At 35.1% G+C, this 20,012-nt stretch overlaps 3 protein-coding genes and 1 long non-coding RNA gene across 6 annotated transcripts in view; 2 read left to right on the plus strand and 2 right to left on the minus strand.

Moving 5' to 3' along the window:
* Nucleotides 1-2,151, plus strand: part of LOC111443852 (probable serine incorporator) — an 8,816-nt gene extending 6,665 nt beyond the window's left edge. For both annotated transcript variants that reach the window (XM_023081678.1, XM_023081679.1), the window contains 2 exons: nucleotides 1,131-1,204; nucleotides 1,968-2,151. In XM_023081678.1, coding sequence (XP_022937446.1) covers nucleotides 1,131-1,204; nucleotides 1,968-2,029 — 136 coding nt within the window. In that variant the 3' untranslated portion in view covers nucleotides 2,030-2,151. The remainder of the gene's footprint in view (nucleotides 1-1,130; nucleotides 1,205-1,967) is intronic.
* Nucleotides 1,916-3,170, minus strand: LOC111443854. The gene is made up of 2 exons (XR_002710573.1): nucleotides 2,997-3,170; nucleotides 1,916-2,115 (listed from the first exon to the last, which is right to left on the minus strand). It is a non-coding gene; the product is annotated as an uncharacterized LOC111443854 (long non-coding RNA).
* Nucleotides 3,171-3,241: 71 nt separating this feature from the next.
* LOC111443849 (probable ADP-ribosylation factor GTPase-activating protein AGD14) lies at nucleotides 3,242-9,175 on the minus strand. 2 transcript variants are annotated; one of them, XM_023081673.1, is made up of 15 exons: nucleotides 8,964-9,175; nucleotides 8,383-8,491; nucleotides 8,079-8,140; nucleotides 7,813-7,900; nucleotides 7,640-7,701; nucleotides 7,435-7,531; nucleotides 6,846-7,289; nucleotides 5,553-6,045; nucleotides 5,365-5,471; nucleotides 5,097-5,264; nucleotides 4,881-4,985; nucleotides 4,713-4,781; nucleotides 4,186-4,357; nucleotides 4,047-4,095; nucleotides 3,242-3,753 (listed from the first exon to the last, which is right to left on the minus strand). In XM_023081673.1, the coding sequence occupies exons 2-15, from the start codon at nucleotides 8,479-8,481 to the stop codon at nucleotides 3,615-3,617; spliced, it is 2,154 nt and encodes a 717-aa protein (XP_022937441.1). In that variant the 5' UTR covers nucleotides 8,482-8,491; nucleotides 8,964-9,175; the 3' UTR covers nucleotides 3,242-3,614. The 2 variants fall into 2 exon arrangements, with proteins under 2 accessions (XP_022937441.1, XP_022937439.1); XM_023081671.1 differs by having other exon boundaries at nucleotides 8,934-9,175.
* A 3,633-nt stretch (nucleotides 9,176-12,808) lies between these two features.
* LOC111444433 (3-hydroxyisobutyryl-CoA hydrolase-like protein 3, mitochondrial) lies at nucleotides 12,809-19,569 on the plus strand (the record flags this gene model as incomplete). Its single annotated transcript, XM_023082531.1, has 10 exons — nucleotides 12,809-13,145; nucleotides 14,413-14,514; nucleotides 14,655-14,719; nucleotides 15,946-16,080; nucleotides 16,194-16,290; nucleotides 16,636-16,765; nucleotides 16,989-17,167; nucleotides 17,750-17,877; nucleotides 18,251-18,352; nucleotides 19,307-19,569. Coding segments are annotated over 10 exons (1,374 nt in total), but the record flags the coding sequence as incomplete, so codon positions are not given.
* Nucleotides 19,570-20,012: the final 443 nt, after the last annotated feature.

Raw genomic sequence — 20,012 nt, forward strand, 5'->3', positions numbered from 1 at the left:
TTTTTTTTTTTTTTTTTTTTTTTTCATTTTTCATGTACTAATATGGAGAATGATGTGTAGGTTGGTTAAAAAATTGTATTCGCCATCAAAACTAGATGTAGGTTAGTTAAAGAACCATTTATTTATATGCATGCATATGAAAATTTAAAAAATAATTAGACCCTTCACAAAGTATCTACAGGGAAATTGTCTCCTTTAGTTAAACTTAAAAGAGTAAATGCATATAAAATCTGATTTTCATAATTAAACGATTGTGTATTTCTATAAATTAGAAGGTAAAACTTAGTCTAAAAATTTCTCTTAAGAGACAATTTTAGTTAATTTTTAAAATTTTAATAATAGTAGTGGAGTACCCAAAATAAATTTATTTTTTTATTTTTAAATTTAGAGCCTTATTTTTTTCTTAAACTTTTAAAATTATAAATTTTTAAAAATTTATAGATTTATTAGACATTATTAAAAAATTTCAATGTTATTAAATATATCTAATAGATAATTTCTTTTAAAATTTTATTAGATATAAAATAAAAAATATAAAGATGTATCAACCATTTCTAATAAACATTTAAGATCACACCAACTAAATTTATAATTTATAATTTAGTCTAAGAGGTCATTATTAGGTATGTGTTGGAAAGTGTAAAAATTCTATAAAGAATATTAAAAGATTTAAAGAAACCAACGACAAAGTTGCACAAAATCATCCACTAAGTCACTTCTGCATCTTTTAATACCCCTTTTTTATGACCAAAGCAGAGTTTAAAATGGCAACCAAATCTTGCTACTATAATAGGTAGCACTTCAATTCTAGAATCTGACTTTAAGTTCCATCTCTTTACCTTTGTTTCCGTTGATCAAAACCAGCTTTAGATCCCACCAAGTGTTGCCTCCTTGACTCCTTAACTTTAAAACTCCATTAACCATTTCCTTTTTACAAATAAACAGATAAACGGCATCTCAAAGATTCCTACGGGCCCTTTCTTAGATTCGACATTGACTCAGACTCCAACTAACCTAATAATATTAATCAATGCTATAATTCATGATTATATTTGTTGTTTATGCTAATGATGAGCAAGGGACCAAAAGTTGATTCCATTTCGTTTGATGGTCGCTTTTGAATAATGCAGGTGGACTATTGACGTGGGATGGACAAGCACTTGGGTTAAGATTGTGAATGAATGGCTCGCTGTCTGTGTTTACTGTGAGTTTCTTCTCTGACAACGCCGTTTAGGTTTGAGTTTTGTTTCTTAAAAAAAAAAAAAAAAAAAAAAAAAAAAAAAGATTTTACAAAAAATTAAAAATAAATAAGAGAGGATGTTTTGAACATTTTTTCTTTGACAATTTTCTTTTTCTTATGAGAAAAAGTAGTTTGATAATCTCTCTAATTTCCACTTTCAAATTTTGAGCATTGTAAGTAGTTTTTAAAACTAAAAAATATGGCTCCATTTGGTTGTTGGTTTTTCAAAGGAAGGTTGTTGTATAAACTTCATTTCTTTTGTTATTTACTCTCTAAACATATTTTCAAAATTCAAATCAACTAAAAAAAATTTATTGTCTTTAAAATTTGGTTAAAAATTCAAAAGTTTTCTCATGAAAAATATATTTAATGTAGAGAAATGATCAAAACCAAAAACAATTGTAAAAAATAAAAAATTGAATGGTTATCAAATAGACTCATAGTTTTTAAAATTTTTATTTTTGTCTTTAAAATTTGGCTAAAAATTCCAATGTTTCTATAAAAGATGAAAACTATAATAAATAAATTTGGAGAAAAGAACCATATTTTTAAAAATAGAAAACTAAAAACTAGTGATCAAATGTGAGCCATAAGTTATCTTTAAAACAATATTCTATTGTCCAAAGCAAAAAAAAAATGGAGTCTTTTTTATTTTCTTAAAATATATTTTTAAAAGTTTTTGTTTTGGTTAAATGTTAAAAAATTATCTTCGTAACTATTTTGGCAGTATGGATGGTGGTGGCTCCAGTGATATGGAAGAACAGGCAGAGTATAGTAGGAGCTGTATGAGAAGCACTGACCTTCGCCCCATATTCATTCGTTGCGTGGCTGCAAACACCCTCAATATTCCTTGCTTTGCTGCTATGATTAAGCGACTGCAAAATTCAAAACATGTAATTTCCACACACACAAAAAAAAACCCCTATTTTTATTTAGTTTTGATTGATGATTGGATTTGTTCCATTTCTCAATGCCACCCGAAAAGATAGGCATCTCCACAAATAGGAAAGAAAAAAATTTATTGTAGCCCCCTAACATATTGTCCCATTTGTAAATATACACCAACTTGTTAAGTTTATGGACCATATTATTATAAAATTAGAAATTTCAAATTAGAAAACTGCCAATAAAGCTCTTGTAAGATGTTTAAACGTAATTGGTTGCAAATCACTATCAATTATATAAGAATAGATAAGAAATAAGAATTACGCCTAGAAAATATTTTCTACCAATCACTACTAAAATTGAACATAACTCACAAGTGTTAAAAGTAAAAACTTTCAAATGAGGTCAAAAATACGACTTTCTGCTAGGCATACCTCAATTGATTAAAACAAATAATTTCAAATGAGGTCAAAAGCTCAATTTTCTCCCGAGTATTTCACATTTAAAATCATTTTGCGTAGATAAATATATACAATAATTAAACAATGTGCCTAGAAAAAGTGTTGGACATGTAAAAAAAAAAAAAAAAAAACCATTTTCCTTCGATAAAATACACAAAGCAAATCAACAATTTAAAGGCTAACATTTTCAAATAAGGTTAAAAGCTTGATTTACTCCTAAGGTATACCTCAACCGGTATAACTCAACGGGTTAAAATAGAGGTTAAAAGCTTGATTTTCTCCGAAATGCTTGCTAGAAAATAAAGTGTTAGGTGTGTAAAAATCATTCTCCTAAGTACTTGCTAGAAAATAAAGAAGCAAATGTGTGTAAAAAAAATATTGAAGCGGTTCAGGTTAGAGAAAGATCATACATGGTTTTTCAACACCTTTAGTATATAGACAGAGTTCGCTGAACCGTCGCTGCAAAGCCTGCAATTTGATCTGTATGCTACAAATTCTTCCAGACAACAATATAATAACTCACAACAATGAACAAATTATGTAATTCACAAAAAAGAGTGAAAATAAAAACACAAAAAAAAAAAAAAAAAAAAAAAAAAAAAAAAAAAAAAAAAAAAAAAAAAAAAAAAAAAAAAAAAAAAAAAAAAAAAAAAAAAAAAAAAAAAAAAAAAAAAAAAAACAAATTATACAATTTGAGAGGGGAAGTTCGTAAATAAAACCACAAATAACCCGTCGGAAACTCCCTTACTAACACCTAAAATCACCACCGTGGCCTAGAAAAATAATCTACGCCTCCACCATTGAAACAAATCTGGGTTGAAACCCCTATACTCTGACTCCTCTCTTAAGATCTCCCCCATCGGATATCAAACAAAATGTACAGCGCCAATCAGGTAATTTGACTCTCTTTTATCTCAAGGGATAAACAGATTATAATAAGAGCATTACAAAGGACACCAAAACTTTCTCACCGAGGGATTTGATGGTATGAGCAAATAAGACAATGCCAGGGCTATTCCATTCTCTAACTAGCCAAATGGGTTACCTCCGGTGGACGAGAAAGGGTTCGGAGTAGCAGGAGCTGGGAATCTACCAGCTGTCTGCTGGCTCATATCTGTGTACCCATGAGCAACTCCCTCGTTTCCATAGGTGCCAAGTCCAGGATGCCTGAAATAAATTTTAATCCCCCATTAGGTGAAAACTCGTAGCCAAATCATAGTACATATGAAAATTGTTCAGACTCCATTAAATGTGATAATTTATCATTTAAAGCTTTCCAGTAAAAAGATTTTTCTCCAATAACCGATTACTTTTGAGTCTTGATACGAATGCTAGTTCTTACTGGTTATGATATGAATAAGTATTTTTCATATGCAATCCATTTTGCAGAACAAATTTTTTTCTTTTTTTAAGAATTGTGAGTGTCTAAGTCTGCTTTTGTGCATTAAAACAATAATTACCTGTAAGGTTGCACATTACTGACTACTTGCTGTCTCATGTAAGGCGGCCCTGGGATATCAAAGCAGAATTTTAGCACATCAAGCAAAGCAATATATTACGTGCGTGTCTCGTGGTGTTAAAAGGATGGGATCATTTTACTTGAATGCATTGTAGATGGATATGATGCCTGGGGAGGCAAATGTGATAAGTTAGATGGTGGCTGTTGTGGTATCCATGCTGATGCAGGATTACCATAGCCGGGAGTACGTATTAAATTTGATCCGGGTTGCCCACTCGGTAAAGCATTTTGCAACGGTGCCATTGAAGGGAACTGCAAAGAAAGCAAATGCATTTAGAGATGCATCTTAAATTGTAGAAGAAATTCAGAAAATAAATAACAGAAAGATACGTTATATCGATTTATAACTCAAAGCACACTACGTAAATTACCAATGAGTAAACCATGAATAATCGTCACAATTCAATTTGTTAGCTGATATAAAGGAACGTTTACAGAAGTATGGATGTTCAACGAAGCAGTGAGCTAGAATTAAAATACTAGAAGAATTTTAAGTTGTGAATTCTTGTTGAAGGAGCGTATTAATAATCTAAATCAGTAGTGACATGACTATACACTAACTATATAAAGTACAAAAGGCCAAATGTCAAAATTAACATCAACATACCTGAGATTGTTCGCTGCTGAGATCGAATGGATTTGTAGATATTGAAGGTTGTGGAAAACTTGGCATGGGCTGCAAAGTGAATGAAAATTCAGAGTCATCAAGATTTAAGTGGAAATCTTCGTGAAAATTCCCAAACAATGAACTTAATAGTTTTAGACAGAAAAATACCATTGGAGAATTATATGGCATTACATATCCCATGGGACGAGGCGGAACAGTATGCCACCCTGGGACTGGTGCAGGGTACGATGAGTAATTAAGAGCAAAAAGATCCTGCAGACGATTGGGAATTTGGCAGTTGTAATAGAACGCAAGGAGATCAACAAAAACCAAAATTAATTATTTAATTAATGGAGCGCGATAGAGAAGGGGAGAAGTAATTACGGCTGGTAGTTCTTTTCTCCCGCTTGGCTTTACTTCGGGTGCAGAAGTTTGTGGTACACCAGAAGCTGTCCCCTGCGCAGGACTTGAAAAATCTTGGGGTGCGGGGGCATGTGCTGCTGGATTACTTAGAGGTCCTTGAGAATTAGCAGAAAGTGAAGCATTCCATGGCTACCAGAAACCGCCAAAAAGTTCAAAATGAATAATGTTTCTTTTAAACAACATAGCATCCAAAATAGAGAGCCAAGCAAGTCTACAACATAAAAACCACCTGATTGATGGATCTGTCAATTGACGGCGGAAATTGTTGACCCCCGGGTTGGGAATTACCACCAGGAAATAAAGAATGTGTCTGTGACTGCATGTTAGACCATTGCCCTGAACCAGAACATGAAAAGCAGTTTTAGCCAATATGGACTAATTGCGTTGGTATAAATCAAGGGCCAGCTAATGAAGCACCTGATGGAGGAAATGTTGACAAGCCAGTCCCTGGGGCAGCTGAGGGTGCCCCGCCAGCAAAGGGAGGAGGCATAAGGGTGTTTCCTCCTGATCCAAAAGAAGGATCAAAACCAGATGGCAACATCATCATGTTGCTCACCGGTGCAGTAGGTACAGCACCAACAGCACCATGTGATCCAGAAATTCCAGGTACAGAAGCTGAAACTGACAATTGGGAAAGTACAGATTCTAATGTGCCAACATTAGCAGGTGCAGGAGCAGGAGCAGGAGCAGGAGGCGCCTGAGGGACATCAAATGATGCCCAATTGTTGTCGTTATTAGAGTTCACTGCGTATGTTACAGATTGTGGAGCAGAGCTTTGTGGTGGCTGCGGGACTGCTGAAGCAATAGGTTCAGGCTCTGCATCAAAATCAATTAAACTTCCAGAAGGTTCCAATTTAGTTTCCACGACGCTCTCACTGATGGACCCTAAGCTACTGGAAGAAGCAGTTCTCTGAAAATTTAAATAATACATGGTATAAATTCACGTATGATTTACTCCAGTAACAATGGAAAAAGGCAAGAGTAATCTCAAAGGAAAATAATACTGACAATCACTCAAAGATAGAATGACAACTGATGTACTAACACCAACAGGTTCACAAGCAGCATGTTAAAAAAGGTTGTGAATATCTCAATATTATGAGCAGTGGCAGAGAAGAGAGTGTTTTAAGACCGAGGTATTGTTAAGCAATGAGGCCTAGGGGTTAACAACAAAGAGCAGAAGAACAAGACACAGATCAAGAATGCAGCAATTAATCATAAGGATCCATAGTTGCTGTACATGGAGTTTTCTCACAAACATGAGGATAAAAATAAATCAATTTCATAAGAAAAGCTAATTAAAAATATTTCCCTGAGAATTTACTAATAAGCATAAATCTCAAAATCTAACTCCACTCCTAAGACAGTAAACTTAAATCTCGCACACTTTATCACATTACAGCCCGAAAGCATACAGTACAACTAAGTCCAAAATTTTTAATTGGATAGACACAAAAACTTAAATGCCAATCATAGAGATGCCTCTTATTGAGATAACAAGAATCGAAATGAATGAGTTGGAATTTAAATGCAGCAGCTCAAAAAAAAAAAATCGATAAATACCAAATCTCAGAAGAACGAAATGTCAATGACAAGGGAATTATTTATGGAAACTAACATGCAGATAAACACAGAATAGAGGGAAAGGGGCACTTGGATAGCAATATGAAGCACACATAGAATTTCTGTGCTCATTAAAGAAAGCCTCACCTGTTTATGCACAGAGCTATCAGCAGCCTTGCTACCACCACTAATTTTTGGTGGTTCAATTACACGAAGTGGAGATACGTTCTCTCCCAAAATATCCCTAACAGGTCGCACCATGGGGGGACTGGAAGCATCCAGATCATTAGGTTGCTCGGGTGACCTGCCTCCAATTTTTGAATCTCCATCAGATGATCTTGCATCTTCAACTCTTTTTCCATTTCCAAATCTGTCTTCTCGACGCCAATCATTCACAACCTCAGGACGAGGACTCATAAAATCACCAAACTGCCGATTTTCATGATCAGATCCTGGACTTCTTCTACCATCAAAGTTTCTTCCACCAGGACTAGATCTTTCATTGTAACGGCGGTCTTCATATGGTGGGCTTCTAGAACCTCCTCGATATGTATCTGTTCTCCTATTTTCATTATAGTCCTCTTTCTCACCCTGTGTCCTCAATTGAGATTGGATTGTTACTTAGAATCATGATAAAATGAAACATTACTGAACTTAAGAATTGAATCAAGATGATGAGAGTTACTGCTTGATTTATCTTAGAGAAATTAGCAAAGAAGGATTGGGGGCATCTCACCGATTTTACCCTAGGCGGCTTGTCAAAATTTTTATCACCACTATATCTTCTATCCACATAAACATGCTTAATAAAGTCTCTGAGTCTCATAACGTTACTGGAAAGAAAAGATTATTTCAGTACAACATCCTTTGGGGCCAACATAACCATATAGCATTCAAAAAAAATTTAAAAATTTAAAAAGTAAAAAGTAAATTAAAATGACCTGCTGTCAGGAAAAGAATGACGCTGTGGATCCAACTCTTTAAAGTAAATTTCCCTTGCACGCTATGAACATGAAAAGAGATGACATAAAAGGAAAATATGAGAACATCAGGATTCTTAACAGTGGAAAGCTGACCTTGAAAACGAAAGTAAAAACATCCATGTGCAGCATACCTGATTTCCCCCCTCTTGAAGGGCGCTGACTTCTTGAGAAGTAAATTTGGCCATTGATATTGATTTTACCCGGTGTGTAAACTCACGGCTATTTGATTAGTGAAATCAAGTAAGTTTTTATCAAGTAAATGAACATAATAGAAGAAAGTATTGATCAATGTGATTAATGCAACTATATGACCATTGATTGATTTGCGTGACTTTGGAGGATCCGAAATCAAAAATAGAAGAGAAACTGAACAAATACAAAAACGATGCACACTTACTGTATTCCACTACAAGTTGTACAAACAAACGTCCAGAAATTCGTGCAGACGTACTGTGGTCCCTGCATGTGTTTCAGTAAAATTGATTGAATTTCACGTGAACATTGTAGCCTAAGGTCTTGTGACTTCTAAATGTTCATTCTAACTTCCTTTCATGGATTTACGATTTTAAGAAAGAAAAAAAAATGAAGAAGAGGTCAAAAGGAATGACTGGAATTTCTTTACAACGAAGCGAATATTTAACTTCATTCAACCAAATACAACGAAAAGAAACATGATAGTGAGAAAGGCAGTAATAATGTACCAGGCTGTTGCAGTTGATGCACCGGCGATTCTCCTGAAGCTTCAGGAGACCGCGAATAATCCGTTCGTTCTTCTCATCCTCCTTCACTCGATTCGCCATATAGGCCAACCTACATCAATTGAGATCAATGTTAAGCAAGACAAACAACAATAAACTCCAAATACACGAACTCAAATGGAATCTCCACATCAAAATCACTGTCTATCGAATATGTTTCACAAAACAAGTAGAGAAAACGCGAACACAACGTTTTATCCGGTGTTCATTACAAAAGATGAATCAATTACAAGAACAGTACGTTAAAAAAGAAAGCAAAGGAAATCCGAATGCACAATTGGAGAAGTCAACAATGAACGATCTCAATTACACATTTCTTTTTCAGCAATCAAACAAAACCTCAATTAAACAACGAAATGTCCAAGAATCCAAACACAGCGGATCTGAAAAAGCAAAACCTCTCCTAGACTGAACAACACGAGTAGAATCAAAACAAAGAACGTCCATAGAAACCAAGGCAAGTAAAAAATTGAAACGAAAAATCCAAAACGAACCGAAATCAGCAGACAAAACACGATTATTACTTCTTCTTGTTCAGCAGCAGCCTTTCAAGCTGACTAGAAAGCTCAATCGATCCACCAGCAACTTAGAAACAAAGAACGAAAAAGAAGAGAGAGGGAGAGAGGGGGAGAGAGCTGCAGATCCTTTTTCTTCAGTATCGGTAACTATGGCCTTTCTCTTGTACAGCTAAGAGCTTAAAAACTCCCTTCGGCTTTTGCCTTAAAATTGTCTAGAGAGAGAGAGAGGGGGGCGGGGGGTTTTGGAGGGGAGAGATGGGATGGATCTGGGATATTTTACGGTGTTCTCGGGAGTAGAGTAACTATCCTGTTCCCACATTTGTCGCTCGCCCGACTTCCATGGCGTTGGACTGTTTAAAGTCTTTTATTTATTGTCGAAATTGCTTGCTGTGTCTGTGACAGTCCTCGAATTGGCAACTGCCGTCTAACTATTTGCCCTTCCATTTCTCTATAATTACTATTCTAGTCATTGTAGCTGCGCCGTTTTTAAATAACGTAACAAACAGACCGACATGTCGGAACTTAAAGGGTTGAGATTTAGTCTTTGGTGTAGTTTTAAGCCGACAAGTCGGTATTGCGTCTGGTTTCAGTGGTAACTGAAGCCCATTAAGAATCTTTTGGGCCCAAGCCCATTAATTATGGACTCGGGTTGGGTCGGTTAAGATATATATATATATAAATATCTTAACTAATTAACAAAAAAAATTAATTTTAAATATTGTATTTACTAAAATTCCTCTACGAATTTATTTTATTTTCTTTTTTTAGTCTAAATACGTTATTATTTGAATGGATAATAGTTATTTAACGGTCAATTTGTGAAACTAAAAAAATTCAATAAATATTTGAAGGGCTGGTTGGTGTATTTTGAATGATTTCGTCAAATCAATTAAATTTTTGGCGGTCTTTTTTGTTTCAGCCCGTCTTAATTGACTCGTCCATTTTTTTTATTGATTTTTTTTTAATGTATTTCAATTTTAATATAAAAAATGACGTGTAAAGTTAAGTTTCAATGAGCAACAAAATTACCATGATTACGAATCAAATTAGATATGTCTATCCCGTGGCGGCGTAGGGATGAAGAAGTCTTCTCCGTCTTTATTTATTTCGCAAAATCTATTTATTTTACAACAATTGAGACAATAATTCTCCATAGAAATTGGATCGAGTTTTCATAAATACTTTTTTCAATTTTTTTTATTTTAATATAATCTTTATTAAAAATGGTTTATAAAAATCATAATCAATAGTCTCCTAATAAAATTTTTTAAAATTAAAATTTTAATACAAAAATTTACCACAACATATACTTTAGTTGAAATATTAGGGTCAAAAAGCAAAAATATATATGTATTTTAAAATACGTGTTGAAAATATATTTATATTAAGTGAAGCGAGAAAGTAGGTGAGGACAGTGATGAGAAATATAAACTCGTCTTGGACTCTATTTATGTAACAAGAAAAAATTATTTTTTACTCTCCCTTCCACTTTTAGTCTAAACCGAGAATTTCTACCCAGTTTGTGACAATTTCTGACACGAAAATAAACTTCTCTAAATGAAACCGAACATTTTTTACTTATTGTCAAATTATTATATTTAAGGACACAGACAAAAAAATAAAAATAATATATATATATATATATATATATATATAATTTAATATTCATTTTTATCCCATCCAATGAAATATTTAAAATATGGTGAAATTAAGCTTTTAGATCTCAATTACCATAATTAAAGTTATTTCAAGTTACCCTATCTAAAAATAGAATTTAAAAATAGTATTATTTTTTTATTATAGAAGAATTTAAATAGAAAAAATCAATAACTCAATAACAACTAAAAGCCTCCCAGTCCCGAAATAATTTAACTCAATTATAACTAAAACTCAAAGATTTATGTCTGTTATAAATTTATAACAAATTATAAAATAAAATCTTAAAATTTTAAATAACAATAATTATAGGAATGAAAGATGATACTACAAAAGAAAAAAATGGGTTACTCACTGTCACTATCCCGTAATAATATGGTTATATGTATGATTATGGATGGTTAAATTGACGTTCGAATATAAATTTTTTTAATACACATGAAAATTAAGTTGAGAATTGGATGAAGTTTAATGAACCGAGAGTCATCGCAACTTTAAAATATAATAAATCGAAAACATGTGAAAATCACAACGGAGAGTCATCGCAAATTTAAGATATAATAAATATTTTATGTAAGTTGCCTTTACATAATCGAAAACATGTGAAAATCACAGCTAAATTAAAAATCCATGACTAAATTTTTTTTCTTATACAAAATAAATACGGTTGTAAGGAAACGTTTTCTTGAACAAAATCAATTTCGTGTAAGCACATTCGAAAAAATTAATAAATTGAATCGTGTTCAATATAAATTTAGATTAATTTAAAACTATTTTCGACCAACAAATATAATTTGATTGTAAAAAAAAATAAATAAAATGACTAATTTTGATTGATTTTTTTAAAAATGTATTTCAATTTTAAATCAACATTTTATTGGTATCAATTTTAATATAAAAAATGATCCAGGTGCTTACGTGTACAATTAAGTTTCCATGAGCAACAAAATTACCATTGTTACAAATCAAATTAGAGATATCTATTCGGTGGTGTAGGGATGAAGAAGTCTTCTCCGTCTTTATTTATTTCGCCAAATCTATTTATTTTTGCAAAGATGGAGACGATAATTCTCCATATAAATTGGATCGAGTTCCCACAAATACTTTTTTTCAATTTATTTTTTTTAAAATTTAATATAATTTTTTATTAAAAATTATTTTTTAAAATCATAATAAAATATTCTCCTATATTTAAAAATTAAAATTTTAATACAAAAATGTACCGCACAACATATTCGGTTAAAAATCAATAAATATATATATATATATTTAAAAGTAAGGGTTGAAAATATATTTATATTAAGTAAAACTGAAAATTAGGTGAAGATAGAGACGAGGAATATAAACTTATTACTTGCAGTCAATCTAGGAGAAATTAAACATTAGTAAAATTGATAAATCTTTCTCAATTATAATCAACTTACAGTTATTTTAAGTTCTTTTATGTTACTCTATCTAAAAATAGAATTTAAAATAGTATTATTTTCGATTGAAAGAATCAACAATTTAATAATAACTAAAAGTCTCCACAGACTTAATGATAGACAGAAATAACTTAATTCTACTAGATTTATGTCTGTCATAAATCCATAACAAATTATAAAATAAAATAACTTCAATTAACAATAATTATAGGTTGCAATGGAATGAAGGACGATTCCACTTTCAAAAAGAAAAAAATGGGTTGACTCAATATCTATATTGAGTAATAATATGCTTGTCAGTATAATTATGGATGGTTAAATTGACGTTCGAATATAAAATTTTTAAAATATATGGAAACTAAGCTAAGAATTGGATGAAGTTTAATAAAAAATATTTTATTGCCTACCGCATGTGAAAATCACATAGCTAAACTAAAAATCCATGATTAATTTTTTTTTATAATACAAAATAAATACGGTTGTAAGGAAATGTTTCCCGGAACCAAATGAATTTCATATTTAAAAAAATTAATAAATTAAATCGTGTTCACTGTAAATTTAGATTAATTTAAAATTATTTTGAACAAACAATTATAACTCGATTAAAAAAGAAAAAAAAGGAAAAAAAAATATTTAAAATGACTAATTTCAAATCATCCAAATATGTAATAAAAAAATATAAACTAAAAATAAAAGGGTAATAATATAATTAAGAAAAAAGAAAATTGTCATTTCCAATTAAAAAATGAAGAAAAAAGAAACTTGAAGTAAACGACGTCGTTCTGCTGGTCATCGAGGAGGCCTGCCTTTTCCAGTTCTCACCTGTGCCAGTCTCTTCCGCCTACCCGCCAAAGGATAAAAAGTATAGCGCATAAAAACATGCCAAGCTTGCTCGGATTCAGAGCTTCACAGTTCGTACTCAAATCCTTTTCGTCTTCCTTCTCTCGTAATCTCCCCTCACTCGGTCTCTGCCAGATCAATTCCATATCCCAGCGAACCTTGGCGGCCATGGCCGGTGCAGATGAGTTTGTTAAGGGCAGTGTTCATCCGAATGGCGTCGCGGTTATCTCTCTCGATCGCCCCAAAGCTCTCAATGCCATGAACTTAGGTTAATTTCTTTCATAATTTTGATTCTATTATATCTGAATACTCGTGAAATTTAGGAGTTTAGCTTCATAATGTTGATTCTTTTTTTAGCAATTTAGGATCAGTGCTCAGGTTTTTAATTGCTGTAAATCGGGGAGAGCTCCCAATACTTTGAGAGGCACTATAGCAAATTGAAATAGTGTAACAGCCCAAGTACTATAGGAGTGGTTTCCATGCCCTTCCAAGGAATGTTTCGTTTCCCTGTCCAACCGATAAGGAATCTCACAATCCAGCCCCTTGGGACTAGTGTCCTAGCTGACACACTACCTGGTGTCACTCTAATACCATTTGTAACAGCCTAAATCCACAAGTAGCATATATTTTCTAGTTTTAAAACGCGTCCTATAGGGAGAGGTTTCCACACCCTTACGAGGAATGCTTCGTTCCCTTCTCCAATCGATGTGGGATCTCACAATCCACCTCATTGGGGGCCACCGTCCTCGCTGGCATACTGCTCGGTGTCTGGATATGAAACCATTTGTAATCGTCTAAGTCCACTGCTAGCAGATATTGTCTTTTTGGGCTTTTTGTTCTGAACTTCCCCTCAAAGTTTTAAAATGCGTCCTATATGGAGAGGTTTCCACACCCTTAGAAGGAGTGCTTCGTTCCCCTCTCCAAATAGTTATCGTGTTCGGTGAGAAATCCCTCTAGCTTCTGGAGATAGGCAGATTTTTTCATAGCAAATATTCGGCTCCTATCAAGTGATTGAGGTTACTTGATTCAACAGCTTTTAGCTTACGATCCGCGTCCCGACGAGTCCGTGCCACTCTTTGCTGTGTGATTTATGAGCATAGAAGATCCAATACTTTGAGAGGCATCTCCTTGCTTAGTGCCTGTCGGATGTTTTGTTTTTATTTCTATATACACGTCTGGTCTGATCTGCTTATATATACCTCGAGTCTTCTCACGAAACAACGTCATCTGACCTTACTACATTTTGCGTCAAGGTAACTTTTAGGATACTAAATTTGAGATCAGTAGCCAATATGACTTAAACTCATTCCCCTTGAGCCCTTTATCATTTACATGGTCCTGACGATCAGGCAATCTCATTAATTCTATATGTGGATGTATTAACTATGAATATGGCATTCGTTCGAGGTTCTAGGGAGATTTTAATGTAACTTTAAGCAATGGAATTTGTTTAAGTATTGGTTTCACTGTTCTTCTAATATGATAAAAAAGGTGGTTTTTGGTTGGACTCTGATCTCTTATGGTTTGGTTTGCAGATATGGATATACAATACAAAAAGTATCTTGACGAATGGGAGGAAGATCCAAGGGTCAAATGTGTCCTTGTCGAGGGCAGCTCGTCTCGTGCCTTTTGTGCAGGTAAAAGGATTAGGAACTGTTATTGATAAACATGATGATTATATAAAAGTACTGGAATTAATAATAATAACTTCATCAAATTTTTTGGGTTTGGTTTTTAACTTAATTCATTGCTGCTGGGTCATTTATCACTAATGCAGGAATGGATATTAAAGGCGTTGTAGCTGAAATTCAAAAGGACAAAAACACTTCTCTTGTGCAGAAGGTTTGTCATTATTGTTTAAATTATTCTTGCCATGATTCTTGTTTAGTCCTGTATTTTACCACCTGCATTTACTTGTTTATCTGTCTTCATCTTGCTTTGCATAGTAATTTTTTTGCTGAAAGTAGGTTGAGGAGGGGCGGATTTGAGCTAGAATATATTTTTGTAGTCATAAAATAATGGTATCAAAGTCAAAGATATGGGGCGTTGTGCTAGTGAGAGCACTGAACCCCAAAGGGGATGGTGTGATGTCCCACCTTGGTTGGGGAGAAAAACAAACCACCATTTATAAGGGTGTGGAAACCTTCCCCTAGCAGACGCGTTTTAAAGCTTTGAGGGGAACCCCGAAAGGGAAAGCCCAAACAGGACAATATCTGCTAGCGGTGGATCTGGGTCGTTACAAATGGTATCAGAGCCAGACACCGAACAATGTGCCAGCCTTCTTGCTGTTCCCCGAAGGGGGATAGACATGAGGCGGTGTGCTAGTACGCTGGGCCCCAAAGGAGGGTGGATTTGGGGGTTGTCCCACATCGTTTGGAGGAAGGAAAGAGTGCCAGCGAGGACGCTGGGCCCCGAAGGGGGGGTGAATTGTGATGTCCCACATTGGTTGGGGAGGAGGACAAACCATCATTTATAAGGGTGTGGAAACCTTCCCCTAGCAGATGTGTTTTAAAGCCTTGAGGGGAAGCCCAAAAAGGAAAGCTCAAAGAGGACAATATCTGCTAGCGGTGGATCTAGGTCGGTACAGGTGGACATTGGGCAGTGTGCCAGCGAGGATGCTGGGCCTCGAATGGGGGTGGATTGTGAGATTTCACATCGATTGGAGAGAGGAATGAGTGCCAGCGACCCCAAAGGGTGGATTGTGAGATCCCACATCAATTTAAGAGAGGAACGAGTGCCATCGACCCCAAAGGGTGGATTGTGAGATCCTATATCGGTTGGAGAGGAGAACAAAACATTCTTTACAAGGGTGTGGAAACCTCTCCTTAGCAGATGTGTTTTAAAAACCTTGAGAGGAAGCTTGAAAGGGAAAGCCCAAAGAAGACAATATCTGCTAGCGGTGGGCTTGGACTAAGTGAACTTGTTGCCGGTTTTAAGTCCGGTTTTAAGTCCTCCAATTTGGACAGTTGATGCTTTTTCAAGTGAGAAAGTTTTATTATGTTTGAATAAAATGTAATTTTGTCACACACTATGTTGCATTTGAAATCATTATGATATTTATCTGTCAGGTATTTACAGCAGAGTATTCTTTAATATGCAAAATTGCTGATTACAAGAAGCCTTACTTATCCTTCATGGATGGCATAACAATGGGCTTCGGGATTGGCTTATCAGGTCATGGCCGTTACAGGATCGTAACAGAGGTATATATATCTTACTCGTTGCGCTGACACGTGTCTTTCGTTATTATATCGGTCCAAGATTATCTTTCCTGTCCCTAACTGTTCATGTTCATTCATATTTGTTTTTAATTCAGAGGACTCTTCTTGCCATGCCAGAAAATGGAATTGGTTTGTTCCCAGATGTTGGATTTTCATACATTGCAGCTCAAGGTCCAGGAGAAGGATCAGTTGGTATATAATCATGTCTACCATTAAATATTTTACAGTTTTTTTTTTTTTTTTGTAACGGCTCATATCTACTGCTAGCAGATATTGTCCTCTTTGGACTTTCCCTTTCGGGCTTCCCTTCAAAGCTTTAAAACACGTCTGCTAGGGGAAGGTTTCCACACCCTTATAAAGGGTGGTTCGTCGCATTTTTTGTTCATAATTCTTGCCATTATGGTTATTATTATTATTAAACCATTTTTTTTACCACCTAATGTATATGATCTGATGTTATTTTCCTAATTTAAAACCTAATTGTATGTATAATCATCTTTAGTGTGCTTTATTTTGTAATCACTGTTCGCTTTTTAGGGGCATACCTTGGACTGACTGGTAAAAGAATTTCAACGCCATCTGATGCACTATATGTTGGTCTCGGAACGCATTACGTCCCGTCCGGGAACTTGGGCTCGCTGAAAGAAGGACTCTTGACTTCCAACTTGTAAATTTTCGAACATCTTTTTATCAAAAGTTTCCCGTTTATACAAAAAATTATTCAATGAGGCTGCCATAACGTAGTTGTCTTTTTAAAACTAACAGCTTCATTGTAATGGTCTCCTCTAATAATTTCTCCGCTATTTTGCTTCTTCACGGTTTAACCCGATGAAGCGGCGACCGGTGACAGTTGATTGAAGTAGTTAGTTGTTTGTTTTTTTCTTTTGCAGTTCCGAGGATCCCCATCAGGATATAAAAACACTCCTGGCAAAATACAGCAGCGATCCTGAGTCTCCACCAAGTTTGAAGTCATTTTTACCTCAGATAGCTTCATCTTTTGGCGCTGACAAGTCTGTTATGGAGACGGTTGAAGAATTAAAGAAACAACAACTTGATTCAAATTCTTCAGGTACCTAATTTACAAGTTTGTATCTAATAGGATTTTTACTAATCTCTCCTTAGCAAACACGTTTTAAAATCCTTGAGGGGAAGCTCAAAAGGGAAAGTCCAAAGAGAATATTTGTAGTGGTAAGCTTGAGCCGTTACAAATGGTATCAGAGCCAGACACCGGGTGATGTGCTAAAGGGGGTGGACACAAGGTGGTGTGCCAGTAAGGACGCTGGGCCCGGAAGAGAGGTGGATTGGGGGGTCCCACATCGATTGGAGAAGGGAACGAGTGCCAGCGAGGACGCTGGGCACCGAAGAGGGGTGGATTGTGAGATTCCACGTCAGTTGGAGAGGAGAAAGATGTGCAAACCTCTCCCTAACATACACGTTTTAAAAACCTTGAGGGGAAACCCGAAAGGAAAAGCCCAAAAAAGACACTATCTGCTAGTAGTGGGCTTGGGCGGTTACAAAACTTATATCTAATCTAAATTTATACGTATGCATTTTTTATTCGAAGTTAAACCAAGAGGCAATTGCCCTACTCAGTTCTTCTTTGCTCTGCCCTCGTTCAGTCGCTCACTGATTGTCATGTTTTCTATTGCAGTGGCGGAGTGGGCTAAAGAGTCTCTTCAAGGAATCGGAAAAGGCGCGCCCTTTTCATTGGCATTGACACAAAAGTATTTCTCCAAAGTTGCTGCTGCACTTGGAAGTAGTAACCACGAATTATCCACAGTGAGTCAGCCGATTTTACTTATGCTATCTTCTTCTTAGCCTCGTTTGACGTTATATACCTTATTTGTTTTGCGTCTCTTACATATCCATGAGCATTCGAGTCTACGCCCATCTTTCTGAGTTCTCTTACATATCCATGAGCATTCGAGTCTACGCCCATCTTTCTGAGTTCAAAGAGGGTTTCACTCTTTTATATTCTGTCGAGAGTTTGGATTGCTCCACGTAAGTGGAACGAAAAGGAGAAATTCTAAATTCTAACTAGTTAAATTCAGGCTCTTTGGCACGCCTTTCATATTCTTGTGTGAAAATTGCTAGATGATCTCGACCGAGTTTTTATAGTAACACGCTTTTTCTTTATGTGCTCGGTATGCAGCTCAATGGTGTTATGAGAACCGAATATCGTATTGCCTTAAGATCTTCCCTGCGCGGTGATTTCGCTGAAGGAGTTCGCGCAGTTTTGGTGGACAAGGATCAGGTTAGGTTCTCTTTAATCGCCTCCCAAATTTAGTCTTCTTTTTTCATAGAAAGATATTTCGCTTTTGCATCTCATGGGTTTTCTTGTACGAGCATTTTAAAGTTAAAAATTTTTATTAGATACAAAATTAATAAGTTGGGAGCTATTAGACGTTGGAAGTTCATAGAAAGTTCATAGACTGTGAGTTCCCACCTCGATTGAAGAGGGGAACGAAACATTCCTTATAAGGGTGTGGAAACCTCTCCTTAGTAGATATGTTTTAAAACCTCGAGGGGAAGTCCAAAGAGGACAATGTCGTCTAGCAGTGGGCTTAGTCTGTTACAAATGGTATAAGAGCCAGACATCGGACGATGTGCCAACGAGGAGGCTTAGCCCTAAAGGGGAGTGGACACGAGGTGATGTGCCAGCAAGGATATTTGTAATATCCTAGATCCACCGCTAACAGATATTGTCCTCTTTTCGGCTTCTCCTCAAGGCTTTAAAACGCGTCTGCTAGGGGAAGGTTTCCACCCCCTTATAAATGATGTTTTGTTCTCCTCCCCAACCAATGTGGGACATCATAATCCACCCCCTTCGGGGCCCAGCGTCCTCACTGGCACTCTTTCCTTCCTCCAATCAATGTGGGACCGCCACAAAATCCACCCCCCTTCAGAGCCCAGCGTTCTTACTGGCACACCGTCTCATGTCTACCTCCCTTCGGGGAAGAGCGAGAAAGCTGGCACATCATCTGATGTTTGGCTCTTATACCATTTGTAACGTCCCAGATCCATCGCTAGCAAATATTGTCCTCTTTGGGCTTTCCCTTTCGGACTTCCCCTCGAAGCTTTAAAACGCGTCTCCTCCCCAATCAACGTGGGACATCACAATACTGAACTTCGAAGTACGGAGATCAAAAAGATATTTTACCCGTAATTTATTTTAGAGCTTAATTGTTTTGATATTCTGATGTGGCAGAATCCCAAGTGGAATCCATCAGGCTTGGAAGATGTTGATGAGAAAGAAGTAGACTCCCTCTTCGAACCTCTAAGCTCAATGGCTGAATTAGAAGTCTGAATTACAAAAATGACATCAGAAGATGCTTAAAACTGCAGGGAGCAACAAAAAATTAGTGGAGAAATTGTAAACTTTGGTAAATATTTGAACTCTTCCTCGAATACGAATAAGTTCCCAAGACTGCCCTTTGAATGTTTATACTTTATTTTATGGAATCAAATTATGGTTATGGAAATAGCCATTAATTTCAACAGCTTCAGAATCCAATTCCCATTGATAAAGAACTCCACTCAATCTGCTGCTGTATCCCACAAGAATATAAGCAAACCAAGCAGATTTTCAAGGAATTATTCGAGAAAGTTAGAACAATGTGGCTATCTTTTTAGGACGTCTAACAAAATATCCTTTTTAACTTTGCATTTTAACTAAAAAAATGTCTTTAAATTTTTAAAAAGTTCTTAAAAATATTAAAAAAATATCTTTACCATTAGGTGTGGAGTTACTGAGTGAGACTTTTTTAAAAAATATTAAAAATTTTCATTTTTACCTTAAATTTTTTTTTTTAAATTCTAAGAACACCTTTAAACTTATTTTAAAAAATTTAAACTATCTTTACACGTCTCAAAAATGTTTAAAAAATTTGAAAGTAATAATTTATGAGTTCTGG

The sequence above is a fragment of the Cucurbita moschata genome, unplaced genomic scaffold, assembly GCF_002738365.1.
Source record: "Cucurbita moschata cultivar Rifu unplaced genomic scaffold, Cmos_1.0 Cmo_Scf00006, whole genome shotgun sequence".
Lineage (NCBI taxonomy): Eukaryota > Viridiplantae > Streptophyta > Magnoliopsida > Cucurbitales > Cucurbitaceae > Cucurbita > Cucurbita moschata.

Excerpts from the sequence above, each read along its gene's own strand:
- LOC111443849 (XM_023081673.1), bottom strand. The coding sequence starts at position 8,481 with ATGGCGAATCGAGTGAAGGAGGATGAGAAGAACGAACGGATTATTCGC. Across the intron at positions 7,532-7,639 it reads CATTCTTTTCCTGACAGCAG|TAACGTTATGAGACTCAGAG; the intron begins GTCATTTTAATT and ends TTTTCTTTCCAG. Across the intron at positions 5,472-5,552 it reads GTCAACATTTCCTCCATCAG|GGCAATGGTCTAACATGCAG; the intron begins GTGCTTCATTAG and ends GTTCTGGTTCAG.